The following is a 25,029-nucleotide window of genomic DNA, read 5'->3' as shown; positions in this document are numbered from 1 at the left end:
AACAAGTCATTGATAAGCGACGGGCAGATTAGACACACAGCCATAATTTAAGACATAGATTATGCGTTCACAACGCTATCATTGAAGTGGGTGCTGGCATTCAACCATGTTTTACCATGTTAACCAGTGGCACTGATAGTCTTAATTATATAAAAAAAATTATAATAATAATAATACATCCACATAGCCTTTAGAGAGGTGTGGAATAAATGTATTTAATGATAAAAAATTATTTATCATTTAAAATATTTTGGCGGGTCCAAAATGAATGTTGTTGTTTACATGTATCTCCTCCCTACTTCCCATTTGCCCACATGGATTGCGCACATTCTAAAATATGTATATACATTCTAAAATATACAGCCAAAAATGTACAGTAAAATGTACAGTAATAGGTGTGTCAACCTAAATGTAGAAAGTCCAGGAGATATGCCAGAGTTGTACTGTCACAGGACTTCCTGTGCCGTTCAGTGTTGCTTCTTGGGAGTCTTCATATGAGTTTATGCCCAACAGGATTAATAACAGAAACAAGATTAAGGCACCAGTTTGGGACCCTTTCTGGATCACATTGACCGATAAGCCTGAAATATGAAACGTTATAATTGGTCACATGGATAATCTTCCTGACCATTATGTCATTATTAGTATGTCCCTTGTGCTACTGATTTATTTGTGTTACTAATATCAAGCAATGTCTCATAACATCAACACTGAAATGTCATGTACCAAAAGTAGGGATGTCCGATATTATCGGCCGATATCGGCATTAAAATGTGATATCGGAAAATATCGTTATCGGTTTTCAAATTTTTTATTTTATTATTTTATTTGTTTTACATTTCTATAACCTTTATTTACCCAGGCAAGCAAGTAAGAACAAATTCTGATTTTATTTATTGTCAAAAGTATGCATAATGTTTAATTACGTAATTCCACAACAAGAGATATGTAATGTTAATTACCTGAAATTATTCCATTTTTTGGGGGGGGGAAACCCTGCATATATCGGTATCGGTTGATATCGGTTGATATCGGTATCGGAAATTAAGAGTTGGACAATATCGGTATATCGGTATCGGTAAAAAAGCCAATATCGAGCATCCCTAACCAAAAGTAAAAGCAATAATTAGTACTAATACGACTCGGATTCGCTGAGATTAGGAACGCGCTGTGTTACTTTCCCAGTGAACTAGCATGACATGGCTGATCTACAGATTCCTCAGCATATTTAGTTTCCAGTGTCGTAGTCGAGTCACTAAATTCCGAGTCACCAAAGAAGAGCCCGAGTCGAGCCCATTACCCTAGTCCCAATCCGAGTCGAGTCTCGAGTCCCCGGTGTTCGAGTCCGAGTCCAAGTCCGAGTCACCAAAGAAGAGCCTGAGTCGAGTCCGAGTCGAGTCCCCATTACCCTAGTCCGAGTCCAAGTCGAGTCTCGAGTCCCCAGTGTTCGAGTCCGAGTCCAAGTCCAAATCACCAAAGAAAACCGAGTCGAGTCCGAGTCGAGTCTGAGTCGAGCCCCCATTACCCTAGTCCGAGTCAGAGTCATCAAGGTGGAGTCCACTCCACACTGGCAGTCAGAGCTGACATACAAATAAAAAAAGGTCTACATTAAACTAGGGCTGACCCCTATTAATCGATTAGTCGACTAATCGGTCGAAAGGAGCCGTAGTCAACTGGCCAACCTCTTAGTCGAATATAATATATATAAAAAAAAATAAAAAAAATTAGTATTAATATATATTTTTTTTCATTCTTTCCAAAAGAAAAGAGGCCTAGAAGCGTGGCGAACGCTAATGGCACTCATACCAGAGGCTAACTGCCTAAGAAAACAGGCACAGAGGCACTGAAAGAGGATTCCACCCATCTAATGAACACACTAAACTAGACAAATATCAAGATGTATCCATCAGTGGACCAATTGCATGCTTTTGCAGAGGACAAGAACCCTTCAGTCGACTCCTTCAGACATTAAGCACCCCCCACAGCCCAAATGGAATGATAACAAATAAAAAAAATAAAAAATAAAAAAAAATGTTTAAAAATATTATATATTTTTTTTCCGACCAATAGTCGACTAACGGCAAATTTTGGCCAATCCTAGTCGACCATCCAAATCCTTAGTCGGGGACAGCCCTACATTAAACATAAAATGACAAAGCGCACGATTCGGGGCGTCTCTTCAGGCATCTTAACTACTGAACATGAGGGTATTGACGTGAATCCGCATGTAGGTGGAACACACGTGTCTGCCCTGGCATGAAATTAAATAATGTCATTGTTACAGTATTAATATAGCCATCAATATGGTATGCCAAATGATTAGGGCCTATTACAAAAAATAAATAATAATAACTGTATTTATCAAGTTTGAGTCCTTGTCTCTATACCTTCCGAGTCCGAATGCACTCAATGCTCGAGTCCAAGTCGAGTCACGAGTCCTGAAAATCAGGGTTCAAATCCAACGTGGTTTTGGAAACATCGGCCCGCCAGTCGAGCGCTGCAGTAGTCAGCGGGGAAATATCTAGTTTGTAACGCAGAGATTCCTGATTCCTTAACAACTTTATGCTTTTGTCATTTGTCAGCAGCACGCACACACACACACACACACACGCACGCACGCACGCACACACACACACACACACGCACACGCACACGCACACACACACACACACACACACACACACACACACACACACACACACACACACACACACACACACACGCACACACGCACACACACAGAGACATCATCACTTTTGAAGATCACCCAAAACATGATTTAATTTCAGACGTCAGGTGAAAATGTTTCCCCACCTTTTTCCACAACCTTGCAAATGTGAAAACGCTGATTTTCTCTCAGAACTATGTTAATCCATTTGCCTCCATTGTGCGCTTTTTCAAATGACATTCCTGATTTGCATTCATCCAATCTTACATCAAACACTCGTGCCTGAGTACAGTAAATGCATTAATGCGTTCCCTCCCCTCCCTCCCTCCCTCCCTCCCTCCCTCCCTCCCTCCCTCCCTCCCTCCCTCCCTCCCTCCCTCCACATCTCACATTTAAATGAAAGAAACTGCTATAATAGTTTCATCATTCTCGTGGCCCTATGTCTTGCTGGAGTGGATTTGTTGAGATTATGAATGATCTCGTTCTGTTGGAGATGAAGCGGCGTGACATCAGTGGGGAATGTTATTGTTATAAACACACCTCAGCTCATCCTCTACAGGCCGTGGGAACAATGTGTACTTTTTTTTTTTTTTTTTGGTCTTTTTCCCCCTCCATTTTCCTCCGATTTTTCTCCCATCCCAATGTTAGTCGTATGCCAATTCCCAGTCCCTTCCTGGTCGCTGCGCTTTACCCCCCACAGTCAGATCATTTGGGAGAGTGGAGGCTACCACGTGCTTCCTCCGACACACGTCCAGCCAATCACCGCTTCTTTTCACCTGGCAGCGCGGATTCTCATTGAGAGGGCGTAGCGTGTGGGAGGACCACACTATCCCCCTCACGTCCAATCCGCGCTTAGCAGGCGCCCCGACCGAACTGTAGGAGTCGCTGTTTACAACGACCCGGACCCACCCCGCCAGCTTCTCCCACCCTCTGATACAGCCAATTGTATCAGTGCAGACGGCCAGCCAAGCTGGTGACAACCCCGGAGCTGTGAGCTGGATTCGAACAGGCGAATCAAGCTCACAGCTCCGGGGCTGGTGACGAGCGCAATCTCCGCTCGACCACCTAACCGCCCACAATGTGTACTTCTACGAGTCATAGAAATAAAAGAAAAATACATCATAGGAACATTAAAGGAACACTGCAACATTATCTACCCTGGAGTTAGAAAAGCAGATACATACAAAGAAAAAACTGGCCTTTTGAGGTGATGAAATCACTGCGCCCAGGCAGCAGTGGTTCGGCAAAAAAAAAATTCCGAGTATATATGTCAAATGTTTTATTTTTTTTATTTCTCCACGTGGTAAATACACTGGTCACAGCTTGTTTACAGGAAAGTTTTGCAGTTGTATTTGGAGTGTATTTCGTGACTGTTGGGAACTAGGCTACACTGGCACACCTACTTCCAGTGAATGGTGCTAAGCTAGGGTAACGGTGCGGCTGTTCCCTCAGCCTAATACATGCACAGAGAGGAAAAGGGTATGTAGGCCTATCTGCTTGTTTAACTCCAGGGTAAATGGCAAATAAGCTAATTTCCCAAAAAGTTGGCGTGTTCCTTTAAAGGTGTGTTTTTTTTTTTTTTTTTTTTTATATGTTTTAAGTAAGCTCTACATTCCAACAGCCTGTCTGGTCAGTAACATGGGTCTCCTGGTCGCTCCACTCTGCAGTAAACACAAAATAAATGTTCTGGTATCCCGTTCCCTCTTTTGCTTACTGCACTGGTTTATTTTGTTTCAAGGACACATTTGCTAAAAACTAGTCTTTATTTCTTATTTCTTTGCCAGACTATTTTTGCAGTGTGGTGTTCTCTCTCCTGATGTCTGTCGGAGCGTGGAGCTATTATATTAACATGTAGACCACTTATTTTAACAAACAAAAAAAACACCACTTATAGTAAAGCACCTTTACGGAATAGTTATGGTGAATGGATTGCATTCATATACAAAAGCGCTTTGGATGAAAGAGCTTTGCAATTTATGCCTCACGTTCACCCATTCACCCGTTCACCCGTTCATCCGTTCACCCATTGACCCGTTCACCCGTTCACCCATTCACCCGTTCATCCGTTCACCCATTCACCCGTTCACCCGTTCATCCGTTCACCCGTTCATCCGTTCACCCGTTCACCAGTTCACCCGTTCATCCGTTCACCCATTCACCCGTTCACCCCTGTTCATCCGTTCACCCATTGACCCGTTCACCCGTTCACCCATTCACCCGTTCATCCGTTCACCCGTTCACCCGTTCACCCGTTCATCCGTTCACCCGTTCATCCGTTCACCCGTTCACCCGTTCACCCGTTCATCCGTTCACCCATTCACCCATTCACCCGTTCATCCGTTCATCCGTTCATCCGTTCACCCATTCACCCGTTCACCCGTTCACCCGTTCACCCGTTCACTCGTTCACCCGTTCACCCATTCACCCGTTCATCCGTTCACCCGTTCACCCGTTCACCCGTTCACCCGTTCACCCATTCACCCGTTCACCCGTTCACCCGTTCATCCGTTCACCCGTTCACCCGTTCACCCATTCACCCGTTCACCCGTTCACCCGTTCACCCGTTCACCCGTTCACCCGTTCACTCGTTCACCCGTTCATCCGTTCACCCATTCACCCATTCACCCGTTCACCCGTTCATCCGTTCACCCGTTCATCCGTTCACCCGTTCACCCGTTCACCCATTGACCCGTTCACCCATTGACCCGTTCACCCATTCACCCATTCACCCGTTCACCCGTTCACCCGTTCACCCATTCACCCGTTCACCCGTTCATCCGTTCACCCATTGACCCGTTCACCCGTTCACCCGTTCACCCATTCACCCGTTGACCCGTTGACCCGTTCACCCATTCACCCATTCACCCGTTCACCCGTTCATCCGTTCATCCGTTCACCCGTTCACCCGTTCACCCGTTCACCCGTTCACCCGTTCACCCGTTCATCCGTTCACCCGTTCACCCGTTCACCCGTTCACCCGTTCACCCATTCACCCGTTCACCCGTTCACCCGTTCATCCGTTCACCCGTTCACCCGTTCACCCATTCACCCGTTCACCCGTTCACCCGTTCACCCGTTCACCCGTTCACCCGTTCACTCGTTCACCCGTTCATCCGTTCACCCATTCACCCATTCACCCGTTCACCCGTTCATCCGTTCACCCGTTCATCCGTTCACCCGTTCACCCGTTCACCCATTGACCCGTTCACCCATTGACCCGTTCACCCATTCACCCATTCACCCGTTCACCCGTTCACCCGTTCACCCATTCACCCGTTCACCCGTTCATCCGTTCACCCATTGACCCGTTCACCCGTTCACCCGTTCACCCATTCACCCGTTGACCCGTTGACCCGTTCACCCATTCACCCATTCACCCGTTCACCCGTTCATCCGTTCATCCGTTCACCCGTTCACCCGTTCACCCGTTCACCCGTTCACCCGTTCACCCATTGACCCGTTCACCCGTTCACCCGTTCACCCGTTCATCCGTTCACCCGTTCACCCGTTCACCCGTTCATCCGTTCACCCGTTCACCCGTTCACCCATTCACCCGTTCACCCATTCACCCATTCACCCGTTCACCCGTTCACCCATTCACCCGTTCATCCGTTCACCCGTTCATCCGTTCATCCGTTCATCCGTTCACCCGTTCACCCGTTCACCCGTTCACCCGTTCATCCGTTCACCCGTTCACCCGTTCACCCGTTCACCCATTGACCCGTTCACCCATTCACCCATTCACCCATTCACCCGTTCATCCGTTCACCCGTTCACCCGTTCACCCGTTCACCCGTTCACCCATTCACCCATTCACCCGTTCACCGTTCACCCATTCACCCGTTCACCCGTTCACCCGTTCACCCATTCACCCGTTCACCCGTTCACCCGTTCACCCGTTCACCCGTTCACCCACACACGGACAGGCGGAGGCGACCAATGCAAGGTGCCGACCTGCTCATCGGGAGCAGTTAGAGGTTTAAGCGTCTTGCTCAAGGACACTTCGACACGCTGCCGGGTATAGGAGCCGGAATCAAACCGTGAACCTTCCGGTTACCAGACGACCTCCTGATTCACTGTAGTCGACTACCCAGTAGTTGTACTTTTTGGAACACCATAGCTCTGTTTCCTACACTGGCCAGCCAGGTTGTCAAGTTACATGTTTGCTTTGTACATTACAGTGAAACGCTTGGTTCTGTATGAGCCCCTGAGAATGTGCTTCATACAGTAAAAAAAAAGTAAGTAAAAAAGGAATAAGTCCCACTATACAAATATACAATATTACTAGGGATGTCCGATATTATCGGCCGACCGATATTATCGGCCGATATCGGCAGTAAAATGTGATATCGGAAAATATCGGTATCGGTAAAAAAAAACAATAACAATATTTGTTATATATATATCCAGTGAAATTATTAGTTACCTGAAATTATTCAGTTTTTTGGGGGGGGGGAAACCCTGCATATATCGGTATCGGTTGATATCGGTTGATATCGGTATCGGAAATTAAGAGTTGGACAATATCGGAATATCGGTATCGGTAAAAAAGCCAATATCGAGCATCCCTAAATATTACTGTTCATTTTATTCTATCTTTTTGAAAAGCCTCAATGGACTAGTGTTGAAAACTAGCACTTGTGCTATAAACACGCAAAACAACACATCTGGTCTGTCCACTGTGACCGGTCCAATTTAAGTACAACGAAAGTACAATGAAGTAAAAATGCAGACAATTAGGTACAAAAACTTGCAAAATGAGCTATGGATGTAGTGCAAATGTCTTTAATAAATAGATAAATATGATGTAGTGTTAAAGTGTTTAAAGTGTCTAAAGTGAGTGTTAAGAATTGGTACGGTCCTTTCTCTACACAATCCATGCTGTTCCTCTCACTAAACTAATTCAAAGTCAATGGGGTCAAGCTCCCTCTGTACGAGCTGACGGGAGCTCGACCCCATTGACTTTGCATTAGATTGTGGCGAACTGGACAGAGCTGGAACATCACGGAGTGACTCTACCGATCATCACCATCACCACTCTCCCTTTAATAAGCCAGTGGTAAATCAGGGAGATGGATTTTTATTTATGTATTCATTTTTTTTTACATTTATTCATTTAACAGACCTTCGTATCCAGAGCGGCGTGCGGTACGTCCAACAGGCGACTACGTTGAAATTAATTTGTCACTCACATTGCCAGCAGCCAAATAACGAATGCGAGGGAATAAATTGACTGTGACAGGATTGTAGAAATGCAATTATTATGCAATGGCTGCCGCATAATACTTGCAGAACTCTAGCATTCTTCATAAAAGGCTGAATAACTCACACACAGCTGCCAGCGTTCCCTCACTTTAAGTGAGTTTCCATTTTGTGTGATTTTAATTTGAACAGATTCGACCTTGTTTTCCCATCCTAACATTGGCCAATGTGTTTTTCCCTCTTTCGTTTTCCTGTGTCTTGGAAGTTATTATTACAGTAATGATGCAGACAGAATATTTTTTCTTCGTCAAAACACAATCTTCCTAGCTTTTGTTGAAAATATTCTATTCTAATTTCCACCATATCTTGGTGTCCTGGAGGTTTTTATTCTGCTTTACTAAGTACCGCTACTTCATGCTGTCTATTCTATTCTATTCTACTATTATATTATATTTAAGTTAAGGCTGTCAATCTATTAAAATATTTAATCTGATTAATCGCATGATTGTCCATAGTTGTCCATCGTGATTAATCGCAAATTAATTGCATATTTATTATCTGTTCTAAATCTACCTTAAACGGATCTTTTTCAAGTTTTAATACTCTTATCAACATGAGAGTCGACAAATGCTTGCTTTATGCAAAGAATGCATGTTTATTTATTGCCACAATGAGTAACTAAGATGTGCAAACTGCATTGTAAAACAAAATGCTGAAATCATAAAAAACATTTAAAAAGCCCAACAACAGAATAACAGATGGGCATACCAATTTGTAACATTACATAGTAATGATTACTAACACAGTAGTGTGTTGAACTTTACACTTGAACTATTCATCCCTGTTTATTTTTGTTTAAGCAGCCATTTAACACAAAAGGATGACTCTCATGCATTGCAAATTTGCATCAAATTCAAAACAAACCAAGTGATGCACAAAATAACTTAAAAGAAAATAATCATTTAAAACAATGAATAAAGTGTGCATGAAATAATAGGGGAACGAAAAAGTTAGGAACTTATATATATATATATATATAAAAATATATATTTTTCCTATATATATAGGAAAATATATATATAAAACATCACAGTCCATTAACACATTGGACACCAGAGGTCGCTGTGGGCATATGGCCGTTTGTGCCAGCGCTGTAATGCAATGGGGCTAGATGCTGGTGTTTGTAGTGCTAAAACTATATTAAATATTATAGCTATGGATCTAATAACAACGTCGATTGTCAGTGAGTTTCTTCCGGTCAACATGCAAAAAACAGATACTTTTTTCATCCATACATTTCTGTTTTATACCGTGGTGAATATGAGTATAGTTTTAGAGTGATCCTGTGTAATCCCAGGAAACTCCGGCAAACGGCGCCTTACTGCATTTCATTATAAATCGTGCCATTTCCCGCCTGATTATTGAATCAATCTGAAATCAACGCTAGATTATCGGTATTATGTTTCATCATGCATGCACGAAAGGGTGCGGGGGGAGATCGTTTGTCTATGCTTCGAGCGCCACCAACGGCATACATTACACAGTACATTACAGACACGCTGTGATCGCGGGGAAAGAAATATCGGATCAACGCAAGATTGATAACATATAGTCCTTACCTTGTCTCTGATGTACTGCAAAAAGAATAATCCAATTATCTGATCGCCATTCCAAATATCCACAGCGATCCTGTGTCCAACGTTATCCAGCATTGCACATGAACGGCACGCCGCAGCTCGGCCGAGAAAACAAACCACATCGTTTCAAATGGAGTGCAATATCGGCCGGAAGGCGTTAGGCTGCGGTATCGGACCGTTGCGGTCTCAGACAGAATGCCACACAGTCCTACAGCATAGCAGGATGAATTATGAAAGGAAATAGCGAATAAAAGAAATAACGAAATTTCTGGCACTCAACCGCTGGGCCACAGCAACAAGAATTCTCGTGAACGGCAACTGTAACTGAGGGGTACAATTCCCTGACTGTATTGATAAGTATGGTATCATTAAACCACTACCGCTTTATGTACTTTAACTACTGGCCATACAGTACACGATATCTAAATATGATGAACACTTTCCCACAATGAAATCGGGTCCACACAAAGGTAATAATCAAATATTTAATATATAGCAAAAGGTACATATAATAGTTACTATTACATTTATGATTTGAATGCACTTGTAAGGCAAATGAGTACTCGTAGGCAAATCAACACTGAATGTCCAATCTCTGGTTACGCAGGAAGCAAGTATACAACCTGGCTCTTAGGGAATTATAACGATGGCACACTTAATGGTTATAGCTGGATATACTGTAGGGGTCCTCCCGGTTGTAAGCCGGTAGGGGGGGTAGGAGAGCCGTCGGCTGTATCCCGTCTGGTCAACGATGTCTAGGGAGACCTCAAGTACAGAAGACAGTGCAGTAGAATCTTGATCCACAGATGAATACACCTTGGCTCTCTTGTAGGCTGTAGCTGTAGCTGTAGCTGTAGCTCCACAATGAAGAAGAAGCGAGGCGACCTCAGTCTGGTCTGAGCGCCGTCTCACCTTGACTCCTTTCGGGGTGGATCCAACACGCACCGGTGTTGGCGATTATCCGCTCCACAAATCAAAGTACCAAAGCAAATATATATTCCATGCCGCATAGGGCTCAGCAGTCGTCGGGTAGGTAATCCAATGTACAGGTCCACTCGGTCCTCGCCTAGAACTCCTCGGATGAAAGCACCACGTGTGGTCTGCCCAACCTGGCTAAGACTCTAGATAACACGAGGAAGCGACGGGGATGCTGCTCACTTTAGAACTCTAACCGCACGATGCACCATACATAATAGACTATTATTACTTAATAGAAATACGGTGCCAAACTCTGACAATTCAGCTATCAATTCGCACGAGGTCTCGATGCTATTCTAAGGCCAAACAGGCCATACTACACCGCACGCGGTATCGTGGGGTGAGGCTTCACGTTCTGTTACTTAGTTGGGTAGAAGGGTAAAAGACTAAGGGATAAGAGGACTTCTACATTTACTTGCGCCATATTTATATGCACAGTGAACAAATAGTGCCACTCTCTTTTCGGTAGCCGTATTCCTGCGCAGAGCCGGGGCTAGTAGGGACATGTTTCGTCGGTACCATTGAACTTGGCTCCAAGGGGCTTGTCTCCTGGCGCCAGGTCCTTGTCCAATAAGAGAATGAACTATTATGGGCTATAGTAGACTAAAGGGATATTCCGTGTATATGTACAAGGAATATACAAGGGATATCAAACGATATACAAATACTATTCAATATATATCCATAAATAAATATATATATTCAGTTTAATCTGATCCTTCACAACAGCCGCCCCCTAATTAGTCCCACCTAATTAGCTAAGCAGAGACAGATTAACCGCACTGTCCACTACTCAATGTCCGCTGTGAGGGTCAGTCAACTCACAAAGTCATAGGGTCATGGTCGTCATCGATAGTATCGGGGAGCCTTGGCAGTTCTATTAGCCTCGCCACGGGTCGGGTGTAGGTCCGCCCTTGGACGAGCACTTCAGCTGCTCGGACCTTTCCATCGGCACCGGTGATCACTTTGCTTACGCGGCCAGCCGGCCACATAGCTCGGGGTAGTGACTGGTCGATAATCATGACGACTGTTCCTTCTGTCAAGTTGTCTCTCTCTTTTACCCACTTCTGGCGGGTCTGTAGAGACGGTAGGTAGTGGAGTAGGAAGCTGTTCCAAAACTTGTCAGCCAGTACTTGACTGTACCTCCACATTCTTCGGCCGTTCGCTTCTTCAGGCCTGTACATTGTCTGGGGTAGCGCGGGGTCCAGCCGCCCCATCAAGAGTGTGTTGGGGGTGACTGGGTCGACATCTGCTACATCACTTGAGACGTAACCGAGGGGCTTTGAGTTCAATACTCCCTCGATCTCCGTGAGGACTGTCATTAGGACTTCTTCCGCCACGGTCTGGGCCCCAAGCACGGCGTACAGGGCTGTCTTTATGGAACGTACTTCTCGTTCCCAGGTTCCACCGAAGTGAGGTGCGTTCGGGGGATTAAACTGGAAGTCAATCTGGGATGGAGCGAGGTGGGTCTTAAGTTCTGGGCCCATAGCTTGGAAGCTCTCTCTCAGCTCTCTTTCTCCGCCTTTGAAGTTTGTCCCGTGATCAGACAATAATGTAGACGGTTTTCCTTTCCGTGATGTGAATCTTCGGAAGGCCATAAGGAATGAGTCTGTGCTCATGGTTGGAAGGAGTTCGATATGTATCGCTCTGGTGGTCATGCATTTGAATACAATACCCCACCGCTTCTCGGTTCCTCTTCCTTTCTTTATATACAGCGGGCCGAAACAGTCCATACCGGGGGAGTGAAAAGGCTTGTCGCCGAGTCGGAGGCGACAGGGAGGTAGGTCAGCCATCCGGGGTATACTGGGCTGGGCTCGCCACTTACGACAGTCTAGACAGGTTCGCTGGAAGCGCCGCACTGCTTCTCTCCCTTGCAGTATCCAATAACGACGTCTGATCTCCGCGAAGACTCTCTCTGCCCCTGCGTGGTGCACATCCTCGTCGTATTTCTTTATGATCAGCTCTGTGACCTTGTGTCGGCTGTTCAAGACTATCGGGTACTTGACGTCATCCGGTAAGTCTCAAGCTCTCCGCAGACGACCACCCACTCTGATGAGATTATGGGCGTCGCTCTCGGGGGCTAGGTGGAGCAGTCTGCTGTCTGATGGGACGGGCTTTGCTCCCTGTAGACAGGCTAGCTCATCGGGGAACGAGTCTCTCTGGGCTCGTTGTAGTAGAAGAAGTTCTGCTTCTTCGTAGTCAGCTGCTGAAATGTCAGTTGTGGGCTGAACCTCTGGGTGGTGCCACAGAAATGTCTTTAGCTGCGCACTCTGTAGGGTGAGGCAATCGTCTAGATCGGGGTCTGTGGGGACGAGTGTGTGTGTCAACCCACAGAACATAGGTTTCTTGTTCTCTGCCTCCTCTTTACTCGCCTCCCGTGGGGTGGGTGTAGGCCACTCTTCTTCGGGGAGCTTGAGAAACTCTGGTCCGTCACTGTAGAGGTTGTGACGGGTGAGGTCATCCAGGGACATTCCCCGGGTGATGACGTCAGCTGGGTTGTGTTTGGTGTCCACATACCTCCAGCTCGCTACTTCTGTTAACGCTTGAATCTCGGTGACTCTGACTCCCACGAAGACCTTGTATCTGCACGAATCAGACCGGATCCATGTGAGTACGGTCGTGGAGTCTGACCACAAGATTGTTCTTTGCACCGGGATGGTGAGTTCACGTTGGATTAACGTGGCGAGCTGCGCTCCAGCTAGGGCTGCGCAGAGCTCTAGACGCGGGATAGATTGTTGCTTTCGTGGGGCTATTCTTGAGCGAGCCAGGATGAAAGCAGTATGTATTTCTCCTCCCTCCTCTCGGGCACGCAAGTAGGCTACCGAACCGTAGGCTACTTCGGAGGCGTCGCTGAATACGTGCAGGTCGATCTTGCATGTCTCTGGCCTCACTGTGGGTGGGAAGTAGCTGCGGCGTATATTAACACCTGGGAGTGAGCGGAGTTCTGTCTCCCACTCTCTCCATGTGGATGCAAGGTGTTCGGGTATGGGATCGTCCCAGCCCTGGTCCTTGTCCCATAGCGCTCTTACAATCATCTTTGCCCTGGTAGTGTAAGGTAGAATACATCCCAACGGGTCATATTGTCTGGCGAGTGTTCTGTATACACTCCGTCTGGTGGTCGGTATTGCCGTCGACCTTCCCTGCTCCTTGGTCAGGGGTTTGTGTCTATAATGGAGCGAGTCTGTTTTGAAGCGCCAGACTAGTCCTAGTGTCATTTCTTGGGCTTCTCCTGGGATGGTCGGCATCCAGGTGTCGCTGCTCGCTGCCTTGTCCTCGGGGGAGAGGCTGCGCAGTACTTGCGGGTCGCTGCTGGCCCACTGCCTGAGATCAAAGCCGCCTTTGATCAGGGAGGCGCGGAGCTTGAGTAGGAGAGCCTCGGCTTCTTCTGGCGTCCAGACGCTTTGTAAACAGTTGTCCACGTAGAAACTATTTGTCACACTTTGTTGGACCTCTTCTTCTGCTGCTGGGTCCTCTGCGACGTGTTTTTGTAGTGCAAACGTAGCACAGCATGGGCTGCATGTGGTTCCGAAAGGGAGGACTTCCCATTGATAGATGGCTGGGTGCTCATCTCCAATCCTCTCTCTCCATAGGAACCGCAGCAGGGGCTTGTCCTCCTCCACTAGTCTCACCTGCAGGAACATCCCTTTGATGTCGCCGCTGATAGCCACCTTGTCCTGGCGGAAGCGTAGTAGCACGCCTAGTAGGGAGGGGCCGAGTGTTGGGCCGGCCAAGAGTTCTTTATTCAGATTTTGTGATCCGATCTGGTAGCTGCAGTTAAACACAATGCGATCCTTGCCGTTGTGGTGGACCTTGTGGTGCGGCACGTACCATGATTCGGTCGTCTGATCGGCCTCTTTAATGTCAATTTTCTTTATGTGTCCCGCTGTGATTAGTTTGTTAATCTCAGCGCGGTACACAGCTTCTTGAGCGGGGTCTTTGGCTAGGCGCCGCTCTGTGTTCAATAGATACCGCTCCGTCGCCTCTTTTGTGGCGTGAAAGGTGGGCATTCCCTCTCGCCTCAGGAGTGGAGTTGCGTATCTCATCACTCCGTTGACGTTGACTCTCTTTGTCCCGTGCTCGAGGAGGGCTATAGCGTAGATATCTTCCTTAGAACGAATGTCTTTCTTTTCGTTCTTAAAGGGCATTGTCTCTAGTGTCCATAGCCTCTCGACATGCTGCAGGAGTGTGGTGTCTCCTTCTGTCGCTCTGGAGTGGAGGCAGCTAGTGGCTGCTGTTCGGTTAAGAGACTTGGCGAGGGGGCCTTGTAATGTCCATCCTAGGCGGGTCTCGACTGCTGCAGGGCAACCTCTGGGTCCTGTATGGACCCGGTCTATCGGGACTATGAGGTCTGCATGGTCGGAGCCTATCAGCAGGGTCGGGGTGGCACCGTCTATGAGCGGGATAGGGAGTTGACGCAGATGCACATATTTATCCATCAGCTTGGCGATGGGGTAGGTGTACTGCGATAGTCCTATTTCTTGGCTGGTGAAAGCATTAGTTATCCTATACCGTCTCTCGGGCTGCCCGCTGGCTGCGATAGTGAAGGATACATTCGCGCCCTTTATCGTCTTTAGATCTCTTCTTATTGTCCGAATCGTCATTTGGTTCTCGCTCCCCCGCAGCCCCAGCTGGGCCGCAGCGGACGCGAGGAGAAGGGTCTTCTCTGACCCGTCATCAAGGACAGCGTAAGTGTCCATGACCTTATCTTGGTAACTCAGTGTTACGCGGACCACCTTTAAGAGCACCTGGGCGCCGCTGCTGCTAGCGGGGTCAATGTACATAACGCTTGCCTTTGTGCTGCTGGATGGTGCAGGCTTTCTTCTGTTACTGTCGTGTAGGACATCTAGGTGGGCTCCGTCACACCGACTACACCTCTTCTTGAGGCGGCACTCGGCTGCCATGTGACTGCGCGCACATCGGTAACAGCGCCTGTTGGACTTTATCCAGTGACTCACTTCTTCAGCGGTCATCTTCTTGAACTGGTCACATTGTGACAACCAGTGTTCCTTCTCGCAGTACGGGCACACCATCTTCCACTTCTCTTTCATCGAGGGGGTACTGTGGTTCTTGCTGCTCGGTACTGATTCTGATTGGTGCATGACAGTCACCGATCTTCGGCCATCGTTTGCTCTCCTAGGTCCCTCTCTGGAGCTGGGTGTGCTCCGCACGAACGTATCCAGCCGTAGGCTGCTGACTTCTCTCGCCAGGAAGTTGGCTAGGTCTAGGAGGGATGGTTCGGGACCGTTAGGATCACGGTGGTCTCTTTGCCGCCTGAAGCGCTCCTGTCGGGCGGGCGGCAGCTTCTCTAAAATCCTCTTGACGTTCGAGTTTGCGTATAGTTCGTGCATACCCTTTTCTCGTTGCGTCCCCAGCATCCCTACCAGGGATTGTACTTTGATAGACAGGTCGTCTAGTGAGCGATTGTCTGTTGCTGGGGGTAGGCGGTCAATATGCCTTATCTCTTGTATTACGTAATCCCATATACGTCCATATCTTTGGTCTAGTGCTGCTAGAGCCGCTGTGTATGGGGTGGTAGAGGTGGCATAGGCCAGCGCTATGTTGTGCGCTCTGGGCACTTTCAGCTGCTTCAATAGGATCGCATACTTGTGGCGTTCATCAGCTACATCCACCATCATTGTCTCTAAGCACATCCGTAGCTCCGTGTACTGTGCTCGGTTCTCATGGGTGAAGTCTGGAAACGTCGGTGTGCCAATGTATGACGCCGTGGATGGCTGGCACATCGGTGAGCGTTGGAAGAGAGGCCTCCTGGGCGAGTCTCCTCTTACGCCTCTCGGTGGGCTGGTACTGGCAGGGTACCATGGCCCGCTGGTCCAGGTGCTATTCCTCGGGACTGGTCGTGCGTCATGCTCACCCGTGAATCGAGTCGGGGGTCTGTAGCGCAGAGCCGCGGGGGTATAGCCTGGGCTGTACTGGACCTCCTGGTCCTGTGGAGTAATGTGCTGCTGTCGGGCTTGACTCTCCTCTTCTCCCTCTTCTTCCTCTGTCAGGTCTTCTAGATCCTGTAGTCGTCTATTTAGCCTCTCCGCGGTGTCCGCCGTTCCTTCCTTGTAGCTGGGTCTCACTTGGACCGGTCGGGGAAGGAGTTCGGAGGGGGGTGTAGGCTCTCTCTGGTGGTCGGGCTCAGGGTCGCATAATCGGTTAGGGGAGGGTGCCCTTGACCCGTGTCTTGACGAGGCCCTGGAACCCCTTGTGGAGGGAGGGGGTGTTGCCCTGGTGATCAGCTGCTCCATTAGCTGCGCTTGTAGTCTGTCGCGCTCGGCTTGTAGTCTGTCGCGCTCGGCTTCGCGCTTGGTGAGATCTGCTTCTCTTTGGGCACCGGCAGCGGCACGCTGGGTGTCGGCCCGGTCTCTTGCCATATTCTCTTCCGTCTGAAGGCGTCTCAGCTCCAGACGTATGTGCTCTTCTTCGCTCCGTTGCTGTGCTTGGAGTCGATCGCGTTCACCCTGAAGTCGATCGCGTTCGGTAGAGGCTGCCAGGGTGGCGAGGAACGCCTGTGACAGCATCCTCTCCGCCTCGCTGGGGGAAGACGCTTGTTGAGGTGAGCCGCTCCTGGCAGTACCCGTTGGGGATGCGTTCCCCTGCGGGGAGTCCTGGAGCTCTATCTCCTCGACGCTCTCCTCCTCTTGTTCCGTGCAGAGTTCCATCTCTGGAGGGTTGTCTTCCTCCCGGAGCTCTTGGGGGACTACTTCTTCGGTCTTGGCGGGGGGTAAAGTCGTGTCAGTTCCCTCCTGGTCCCCACCGTGAGCTTGGTCAGTTACATTAGAACCCACTAGGGCCTCTGTGGTCGGGGTATCCTGGTTGATAGGGTCGGACATAATTTTACTTTCTACTTTTACCGCGTTTACCGTTTGTAGGAGGCTAGGTAGTATACTGGCAGCGTAATCCTCTAAGTACTGAGGTGGCTGTCGTCTACACTGCGGGCGTTCTACTTTAGGAGGACCGTTTCGTGGAGTGTTCATCATAGGCCATTTCAATATTAATACCACTATATTAATATTACACTAATTACCCTCCGGCTCGAAGGACCAATTGTAACTGAGGGGTACAATTCCCTGACTGTATTGATTGGTATCATTAAACCACTACCGCTTTATGTACTTTAACTACTGGCCATACAGTACACGATATCTAAATATGATGAACACTTTCCCACAATGAAATCGGGTCCACACAAAGGTAATAATCAAATATTTAATATATAGCAAAAGGTACATATAATAGTTACTATTACATTTATGATTTGAATGCACTTGTAAGGCAAATGAGTACTCGTAGGCAAATCAACACTGAATGTCCAATCTCTGGTTACGCAAGAAGCAAGTATACAACCTGGCTCTTAGGGAATTATAACGATGGCACACTTAATGATTATAGCTGGATATACTGTAGGGGTCCTCCCGGTTGTAAGCCGGTAGGGGGGGTAGGAGAGCCGTCGGCTGTATCCCGTCTGGTCAACGATGTCTAGGGAGACCTCAAGTACAGAAGACAGTGCAGTAGAATCTTGATCCACAGATGAATACACCTTGGCTCTCTTGTAGGCTGTAGCTGTAGCTGTAGCTGTAGCTCCACAATGAAGAAGAAGCGAGGCGACCTCAGTCTGGTCTGAGCGCCGTCTCACCTTGACTCCTTTCGGGGTGGATCCAACACGCACCGGTGTTGGCGATTATCCGCTCCACAAATCAAAGTACCAAAGCAAATATATATTCCATGCCGCATAGGGCTCAGCAGTCGTCGGGTAGGTAATCCAATGTACAGGTCCACTCGGTCCGCGCCTAGAACTCCTCGGATGAAAGCACCACGTGTGGTCTGCCCAACCTGGCTAAGACTCTAGATAACACGAGGAAGCGACGGGGATGCTGCTCACTTTAGAACTCTAACCACACGATGCACCATACATAATAGACTATTATTACTTAATAGAAATACGGTGCCAAACTCTGACAATTCAGCTATCAATTCGCACGAGGTCTCGATGCTATTCTAAGGCCAAACAGGCCATACTACACCGCACGAGGTATCGTGGGGTGAGGCTTCACGTTCTGTTACTTAGTTGGGTAGAAGGGTAAAAGACTAAGGGATAAGAGGACTTCTACATTTACTTGCGCCATATTTATATGCACAGTGAACAAATAGTGCCACTCTCTTTTCGGTAGCCGTATTCCTGCGCAGAGCCGGGGCTAGTAGGGACATGTTTCGTCGGTACCATTGAACTTGGCTCCAAGGGGCTTGTCTCCTGGCGCCAGGTCCTTGTCCAATAAGAGAATGAACTATTATGGGCTATAGTAGACTAAAGGGATATTCCGTGTATATGTACAAGGAATATACAAGGGATATCAAACGATATACAAATACTATTCAATATATATCCATAAATAAATATATATATTCGGTTTAATCTGATCCTTCACAACAGCAACCAAAGGGTTAATCTATTTTATTTAATTTTATTGAATTGAATTTTATTTTATTTTATTCTAATGTTTGATTCTACATTCCTTGTCTTATAGGTGGTGTACTTCTCGGCTACATATCCTTACTTCATGCTGTTCATCCTGTTCTGTCGTGGGATCACTCTGCCAGGAGCCATCGATGGGATTCTCTTCTACATCACCCCCGACTTCAACAAGCTCAAGGAGTCTGAGGTACACTACCTACTGTAGGCGTTCTGCTCTCCTGGTTACTAGACTCAAGGAGACTAAACCTAGTCTAGTCTCTTGGTTATGATACAGTAGGCTTTCTGCTCTCTTGGTTACGGAACTGTAGGCTTTCTGCTCTCTTGGTTATAATACAGTTTGGCCGGTCTTTGACATGAAAAGTGGCTATGTGTTGGTTATGTGTTGGTTACGTGTTGGTTATGTGTTGGTTATGTGTTGGTTACGTGTTGGTTATGTGTTGGTTATGTGTTAGTTATGTGTTGGTTATGTGTTGGTTATGTGTTGGTTATGTGTTGGTTGTGTGTTGGTTATGTATTGGTTACATGTTGGTTATGTGTTGGTTACATGTTGGTTATGTGTTGGTTATGTGTTGGTTATGTGTTGGTTACATGGTGGTTACGTTTTGGTTATGTGTTGGTTATGTGTTGGTTATGTGTTAGTTATGTGTTGGTTACATGTTGGTTATGTGTTGGTTATGTGTTGGTTATGTGTTGGTTATGTGTTGGTTATCTGTTGGTTATGTGTTGGTTACAGTATGTGTTGGTTATGTGTTGGTTGTGTGTTGGTTATGTGTTGGTTATGTGTTGGTTATGTGTTGGTTATGTGTTGGTTATGTGTTGGTTGTGTGTTGGTTGTGTGTTGGTTATGTGTTGGTTATGTGTTGGTTATGTGTTGGTTACATGTTGGTTATGTGTTGGTTACATGTTGGTTATGTGTTGGTTATGTGTTGGTTGTGTGTTGGTTATGTGTTGGTTATGTGTTGGTTACATGTTGGTTATGTGTTGGTTACATGTTGGTTATGTGTTGGTTATGTGTTGGTTGTGTGTTGGTTGTGTGTTGGTTATGTGTTGGTTGTGTGTTGGTTATGTGTTGGTTACTTGTTGGTTATGTGTTGGTTACATGTTGGTTATGTGTTGGTTATGTGTTGGTTGTGTGTTGGTTATGTGTTGGTTATGTGTTGGTTATGTATTGGTTACATGTTGGTTATGTGTTGGTTATGTGTTGGTTATGTGTTGGTTTTGTGTTGGTTATGTGTTGGTTATGTGTTGGTTATGTGTTGGTTATGTGTTGGTTATGTGTTGGTTATGTGTTGGTTATGTGTTGGTTACATGTTGGTTATGTGTTGGTTATGTGTTGGTTTTGTGTTGGTTATGTGTTGGTTATGTGTTGGTTATGTGTTGGTTTTGTGTTGGTTATGTGTTGGTTATGTGTTGGTTACGTGTTGGTTACATTATGTGTTGGTTGTGTGTTGGTTATGTTATGTATTGGTTACATGTTGGTATGTGTTGGTTATGTGTTGGTTATGTGTTGGTTATTTGTTGAGGTTTGGGGTTCCATCCCCAGCTGTGTCATAACAAAGCTTTGAAATATGAGACCTGCTGCTGAAATTTGAAGGACGGCAACACCACAACACAATATACCGTATATCTCATTTAGTAGTCTTATTTCTTGTGGAGCAGCTACACAGTGACCATGTTAACAGGTTAGAGCAGCTACACCGTGACCATGTTAACATGTTAGAGCAGCTACACAGTGACCATGTTAACAAGTTAGAGCAGCTACACAGTGACCATGTTAACAGGTTAGAGCAGCTACACAGTGACCATGTTAACAGGTTAGAGCAGCTACACAGTGCACATGTTAACAGGTTAGAGCAGCTACACAGTGACCATGTTAACAGGTTAGAGCAGCTACACAGTGACCATGTTAAGAGGTTAGAGCAGCTACACAATGACCATGTTAACATGTTAGAGCAGCTACACAGTGACCATGTTAACATGTTAGAGCAGCTACACAGTGACCATGTTAACAGGTTAGAGCAGCTACACAGTGACCATATTAACAGGTTAGAGCAGCTACACAGTGACCATGTTAACATGTTAGAGCAGCTACACAGTGACCATGTTAACAGGTTAGAGCAGCTACACAGTGACCATGTTAACAGGTTAGAGCAGCTACACAGTGACCATGTTAACAGGTTACAGCAGCTACACAGTGACCATGTTAACAGGTTAGAGCAGCTACACAGTGACCATGTTAACAGGTTAGAGCAGCTACACAGTGACCATGTTAACATGTTAGAGCAGCTACACAGTGACCATGTTAACATGTTAGAGCAGCTACACAGTGACCATGTTAACAGGTTAGAGCAGCTACACAGTGACCATGTTAACAGGTTAGAGCAGCTACACAGTGACCATGTTAACAGGTTAGAGCAGCTACACAGTGACCATATTAATAACAGGTTAGAGCAGCTACACAGTGACCAGGTTAACAGGTTAGATTGAGTGAGCATCACACATGGGAGCCACTGCAGCTCAGCAAAGCAGGTGTCCACTGTGTTCCAGGTGTTAGGCAGGTGTGTTCCAGGTGTTAGGCAGGTGTGTACCAGGTGTTAGGCAGGTGTGTTCCAGGCGTTAGACAGGTGTGTTCCAGGCGTTAGACAGGTGTGTTCCAGGCGTTAGACGATGTTTTTTGCTAACTGAAATCCTTCACGGGACGGTCAGTGTCTCTGTGGTCCCGACCCTGTAGCCTGACGCTGTGTTCTGTTCTGGTCCGGTGTCGCTCAGGTGTGGCTGGACGCTGCCACGCAGATCTTCTTCTCCTACGGGCTGGGCCTGGGCTCTCTGATCGCTCTGGGAAGCTACAACCCCTTCAACAACAACGTCTACAGGTAGGGGTTATTGATTATTGAAATTCTTTTGTTGGGAAAACCACATTGAGATGCAGTATCTCGTTTTTGGAGAGGGTCAACTTCAACAGGACCGGGACTGGTCTGCTAACGGTTCCTATAGGACCAAAACAAGAACATGATGAAGCCGCATTCTGCTACTATGCCACATTATAGCTGGAATAAACTGCCAGAAGATATTAGATCTGCCCCATACTCTGCCTATTTTTAAGAATAGGCTAAAAACCCTCATGTTTGTTTCTACTTTTTGACTACTGCTGCTAAACCACTGCACCATTTTTTCTTTAGTTTAGTTGGTTTTAATGCACCGAACATACATCTGTGAGAATGTACCGCTTTTAAACTGTACCCCTTCTGTGTTTCTTTTATATATTTTTTATTCCCCCTATAGCAGAATGATAACGGGTTCAGCCAGACCTCTCTCTGGCACAGTGCTATCATAGTGTGGAGAGAGAGGTCTGGCTACACAGGGCTAACATAGTGTGGAGAGAGAGGTCTGGCTACACACAGCGCTAACATAGTGTGGAGAGAGAGAGGTCTGGCTACACACAGGGCTAACATAGTGTGGAGAGAGAGAGGTCTGGCTACACACAGTGCTAACATAGTGTGGAGAGAGAGAGGTCTGGCTACACACAGCGCTAACATAGTGTGGAGAGAGAGGTCTGGCTACACACAGTGCTAACATAGTGTGGAGAGAGAGGTCTGGCTACACACAGTGCTAACATAGTGTGGAGAGAGAGAGGTCTGGCTACACACAGTGCTAACATAGTGTGGAGAGAGAGGTCTGGCTACACACAGTGCTATCATAGTGTGGAGAGAGAGGTCTGGCTACACACAGTGCTATCATAGTGTGGGGAGAGGGGTCTGGCTACACACAGTGCTATCATAGTGTGGGGAGAGGGGTCTGGCTACACACAGTGCTAACATAGTGTGGAGAGAGAGAGGTCTGGCTACACACAGGGCTAACATAGTGTGGAGAGAGGGGTCTGGCTACACACAGCGCTATCATAGTGTGGAGAGAGAGAGGTCTGGCTACACACAGGGCTAACATAGTGTGGAGAGAGGGGTCTGGCTACACACAGCGCTATCATAGTGTGGAGAGAGAGAGGTCTGGCTACACACAGTGCTAACATAGTGTGGAGAGAGAGGTCTGGCTACACACAGCGGTATCATAGTGTGGAGAGAGAGAGGTCTGGCTACACACAGTGCTAACATAGTGTGGAGAGAGAGAGGTCTGGCTACACACAGGGCTAACATAGTGTGGAGAGAGAGAGGTCTGGCTACACACAGTGCTAACATAGTGTGGAGAGAGAGAGGTCTGGCTACACACAGTGCTAACATAGTGTGGAGAGAGAGAGGTCTGACTACACACAGTGCTAACATAGTGTGGAGAGAGAGAGGTCTGGCTACACACATTGCTAACATAGTGTGGAGAGAGAGAGGTCTGGCTACACACATTGCTAACATAGTGTGGAGAGAGAGAGGTCTGGCTACACACAGCGCTAACATAGTGTGGAGAGAGAGGGGTCTGGCTACACACAGCACTAACATAGTGTGGAGAGAGAGGTCTGGCTACACACAGCGCTAACATAGTGTGGAGAGAGAGAGGTCTGGCTACACACAGGGCTAACATAGTGTGGAGAGAGAGGTCTGGCTACACACAGGGCTAACATAGTGTGGAGAGAGAGAGGTCTGGCTACACACAGTGCTAACATAGTGTGGAGAGAGAGGTCTGGCTACACACAGTGCTAACATAGTGTGGAGAGAGAGGTCTGGCTACACACAGTGCTAACATAGTGTGGAGAGAGAGGTCTGGCTACACACAGTGCTAACATAGTGTGGAGAGAGGTCTGGCTACACACAGCGCTAACATAGTGTGGAGAGAGAGGTCTGGCTACACACAGTGCTAACATAGTGTGGAGAGAGGTCTGGCTACACACAGCGCTAACATAGTGTGGAGAGAGAGGTCTGGCTACACACAGTGCTAACATAGTGTGGAGAGAGAGAGGTCTGGCTACACACAGTGCTAACATAGTGTGGAGAGAGAGAGGTCTGGCTACACACAGTGCTAACATAGTGTGGAGAGAGAGAGGTCTGGCTACACGAGACTAATTAATAAGTGATGTAAGGATGATACGTGTCATAAAGTAACTTGGCCAGGAGACATTTAGAACCATTTATGTTTCACTCAGCATTTATATTCATACTTTGATTGTCAAACTTTGTATTTTGGAACAATATACACGTCCAGGAGGGTTATATTAGTACTTTCATTCATTTCGGCCAAAGGGGATTTTTTTGACGGGGATCAAAATGTCAGTCAGTCAGTCAGTCAGTCAGTCAGTCAGTCAGTCAGTCAGTCAGTCAGCCAGTCAGTCAGTCAGTCAGTCAGTCATCAGTTCTTAGTCAGTCAGCCAGTCAGAGTCAGTCAGTCAGTCCGTCAATCCGTCAGTCAGTCAGTCAGTCAGTCAGTCAGTCAGTCAGTCAGTCAGTCAGTCAGTCAGTCAGTCAGTCAGTCAGTCAGTCAGTCAGTCAGTCAGTCAGTCAGTCAGTCAGTCAGTCAGTCAGTCAGTCAGTGAGTCAGTCAGTCAGTCAGTCAGTCAGTCAGTCAGTCAGTCAGTCAGTCAGTCAGTCAGTCAGTCAGTCAGTCAGTCAGTCAGTCAGTCAGTCAGTCAGTCAGTCAGTCAGTCAGTCAGTCAGTCAGTCAGTCAGTCAGTCAGTCAGTCAGTCAGTCAGTCAGTCAGTCAGTCAGTCAGTCAGTCAGTCAGTCAGTCAGTCAGTCAGTCAGTCAGTCAGTCAGTCAGTCAGTCAGTCAGTGAGTCAGTCAGTCAGTCAGTCAGTCAGTCAGTCAGTCAGTCAGTCAGTCAGTCAGTCAGTCAGTCAGTCAGTCAGTCAGTCAGTCAGTCAGCTACCCAGCTACATCACTGTCCCCTCTGATTTCACAACTCTCTTCTGACTGAACGGTGTAAAGGTGTTTATGTGCCCTCCTCCTCTTCCCCACAGCCCTGCTCCTCTGCAGGAGAACAGCCCTAATCTCCCCTCACGGCCCCCACCCCCCTCCCCAAAATCAAACGGTCACAAAACACCTCCACACTGAAACACACCAGAAATTCTAAAATGGCTGCCCTCCCTGCCTCACTCCCTCTCCCTCAGCCCCTCCCCTCTCCAAAATCGACC

General features: G+C 47.2%; 1 protein-coding gene across 1 annotated transcript in view; it reads left to right on the top strand.

The window, feature by feature from the left end:
- slc6a1b (solute carrier family 6 member 1b) overlaps positions 1-25,029 on the top strand; it is a gene marked incomplete at both ends in the record, with an annotated part of 137,804 nt that overhangs the window by 10,921 nt on the left and 101,854 nt on the right. The window contains 2 exon segments of the mRNA XM_084315960.1: positions 19,014-19,148; positions 21,731-21,834. Of these exon segments, the coding sequence (XP_084172086.1) occupies positions 19,014-19,148; positions 21,731-21,834 (239 nt within the window).

The sequence above is a fragment of the Notolepis coatsorum genome, assembly GCF_963971535.1.
Source record: "Notolepis coatsorum genome assembly, chromosome: 6".
NCBI classification, from domain to species: Eukaryota; Metazoa; Chordata; class Actinopteri; order Aulopiformes; family Paralepididae; genus Notolepis; species Notolepis coatsorum.
The sequence above is the reverse complement of the archived record's forward strand: the minus strand, read 5'-3'. Positions and strand labels throughout refer to the sequence as shown.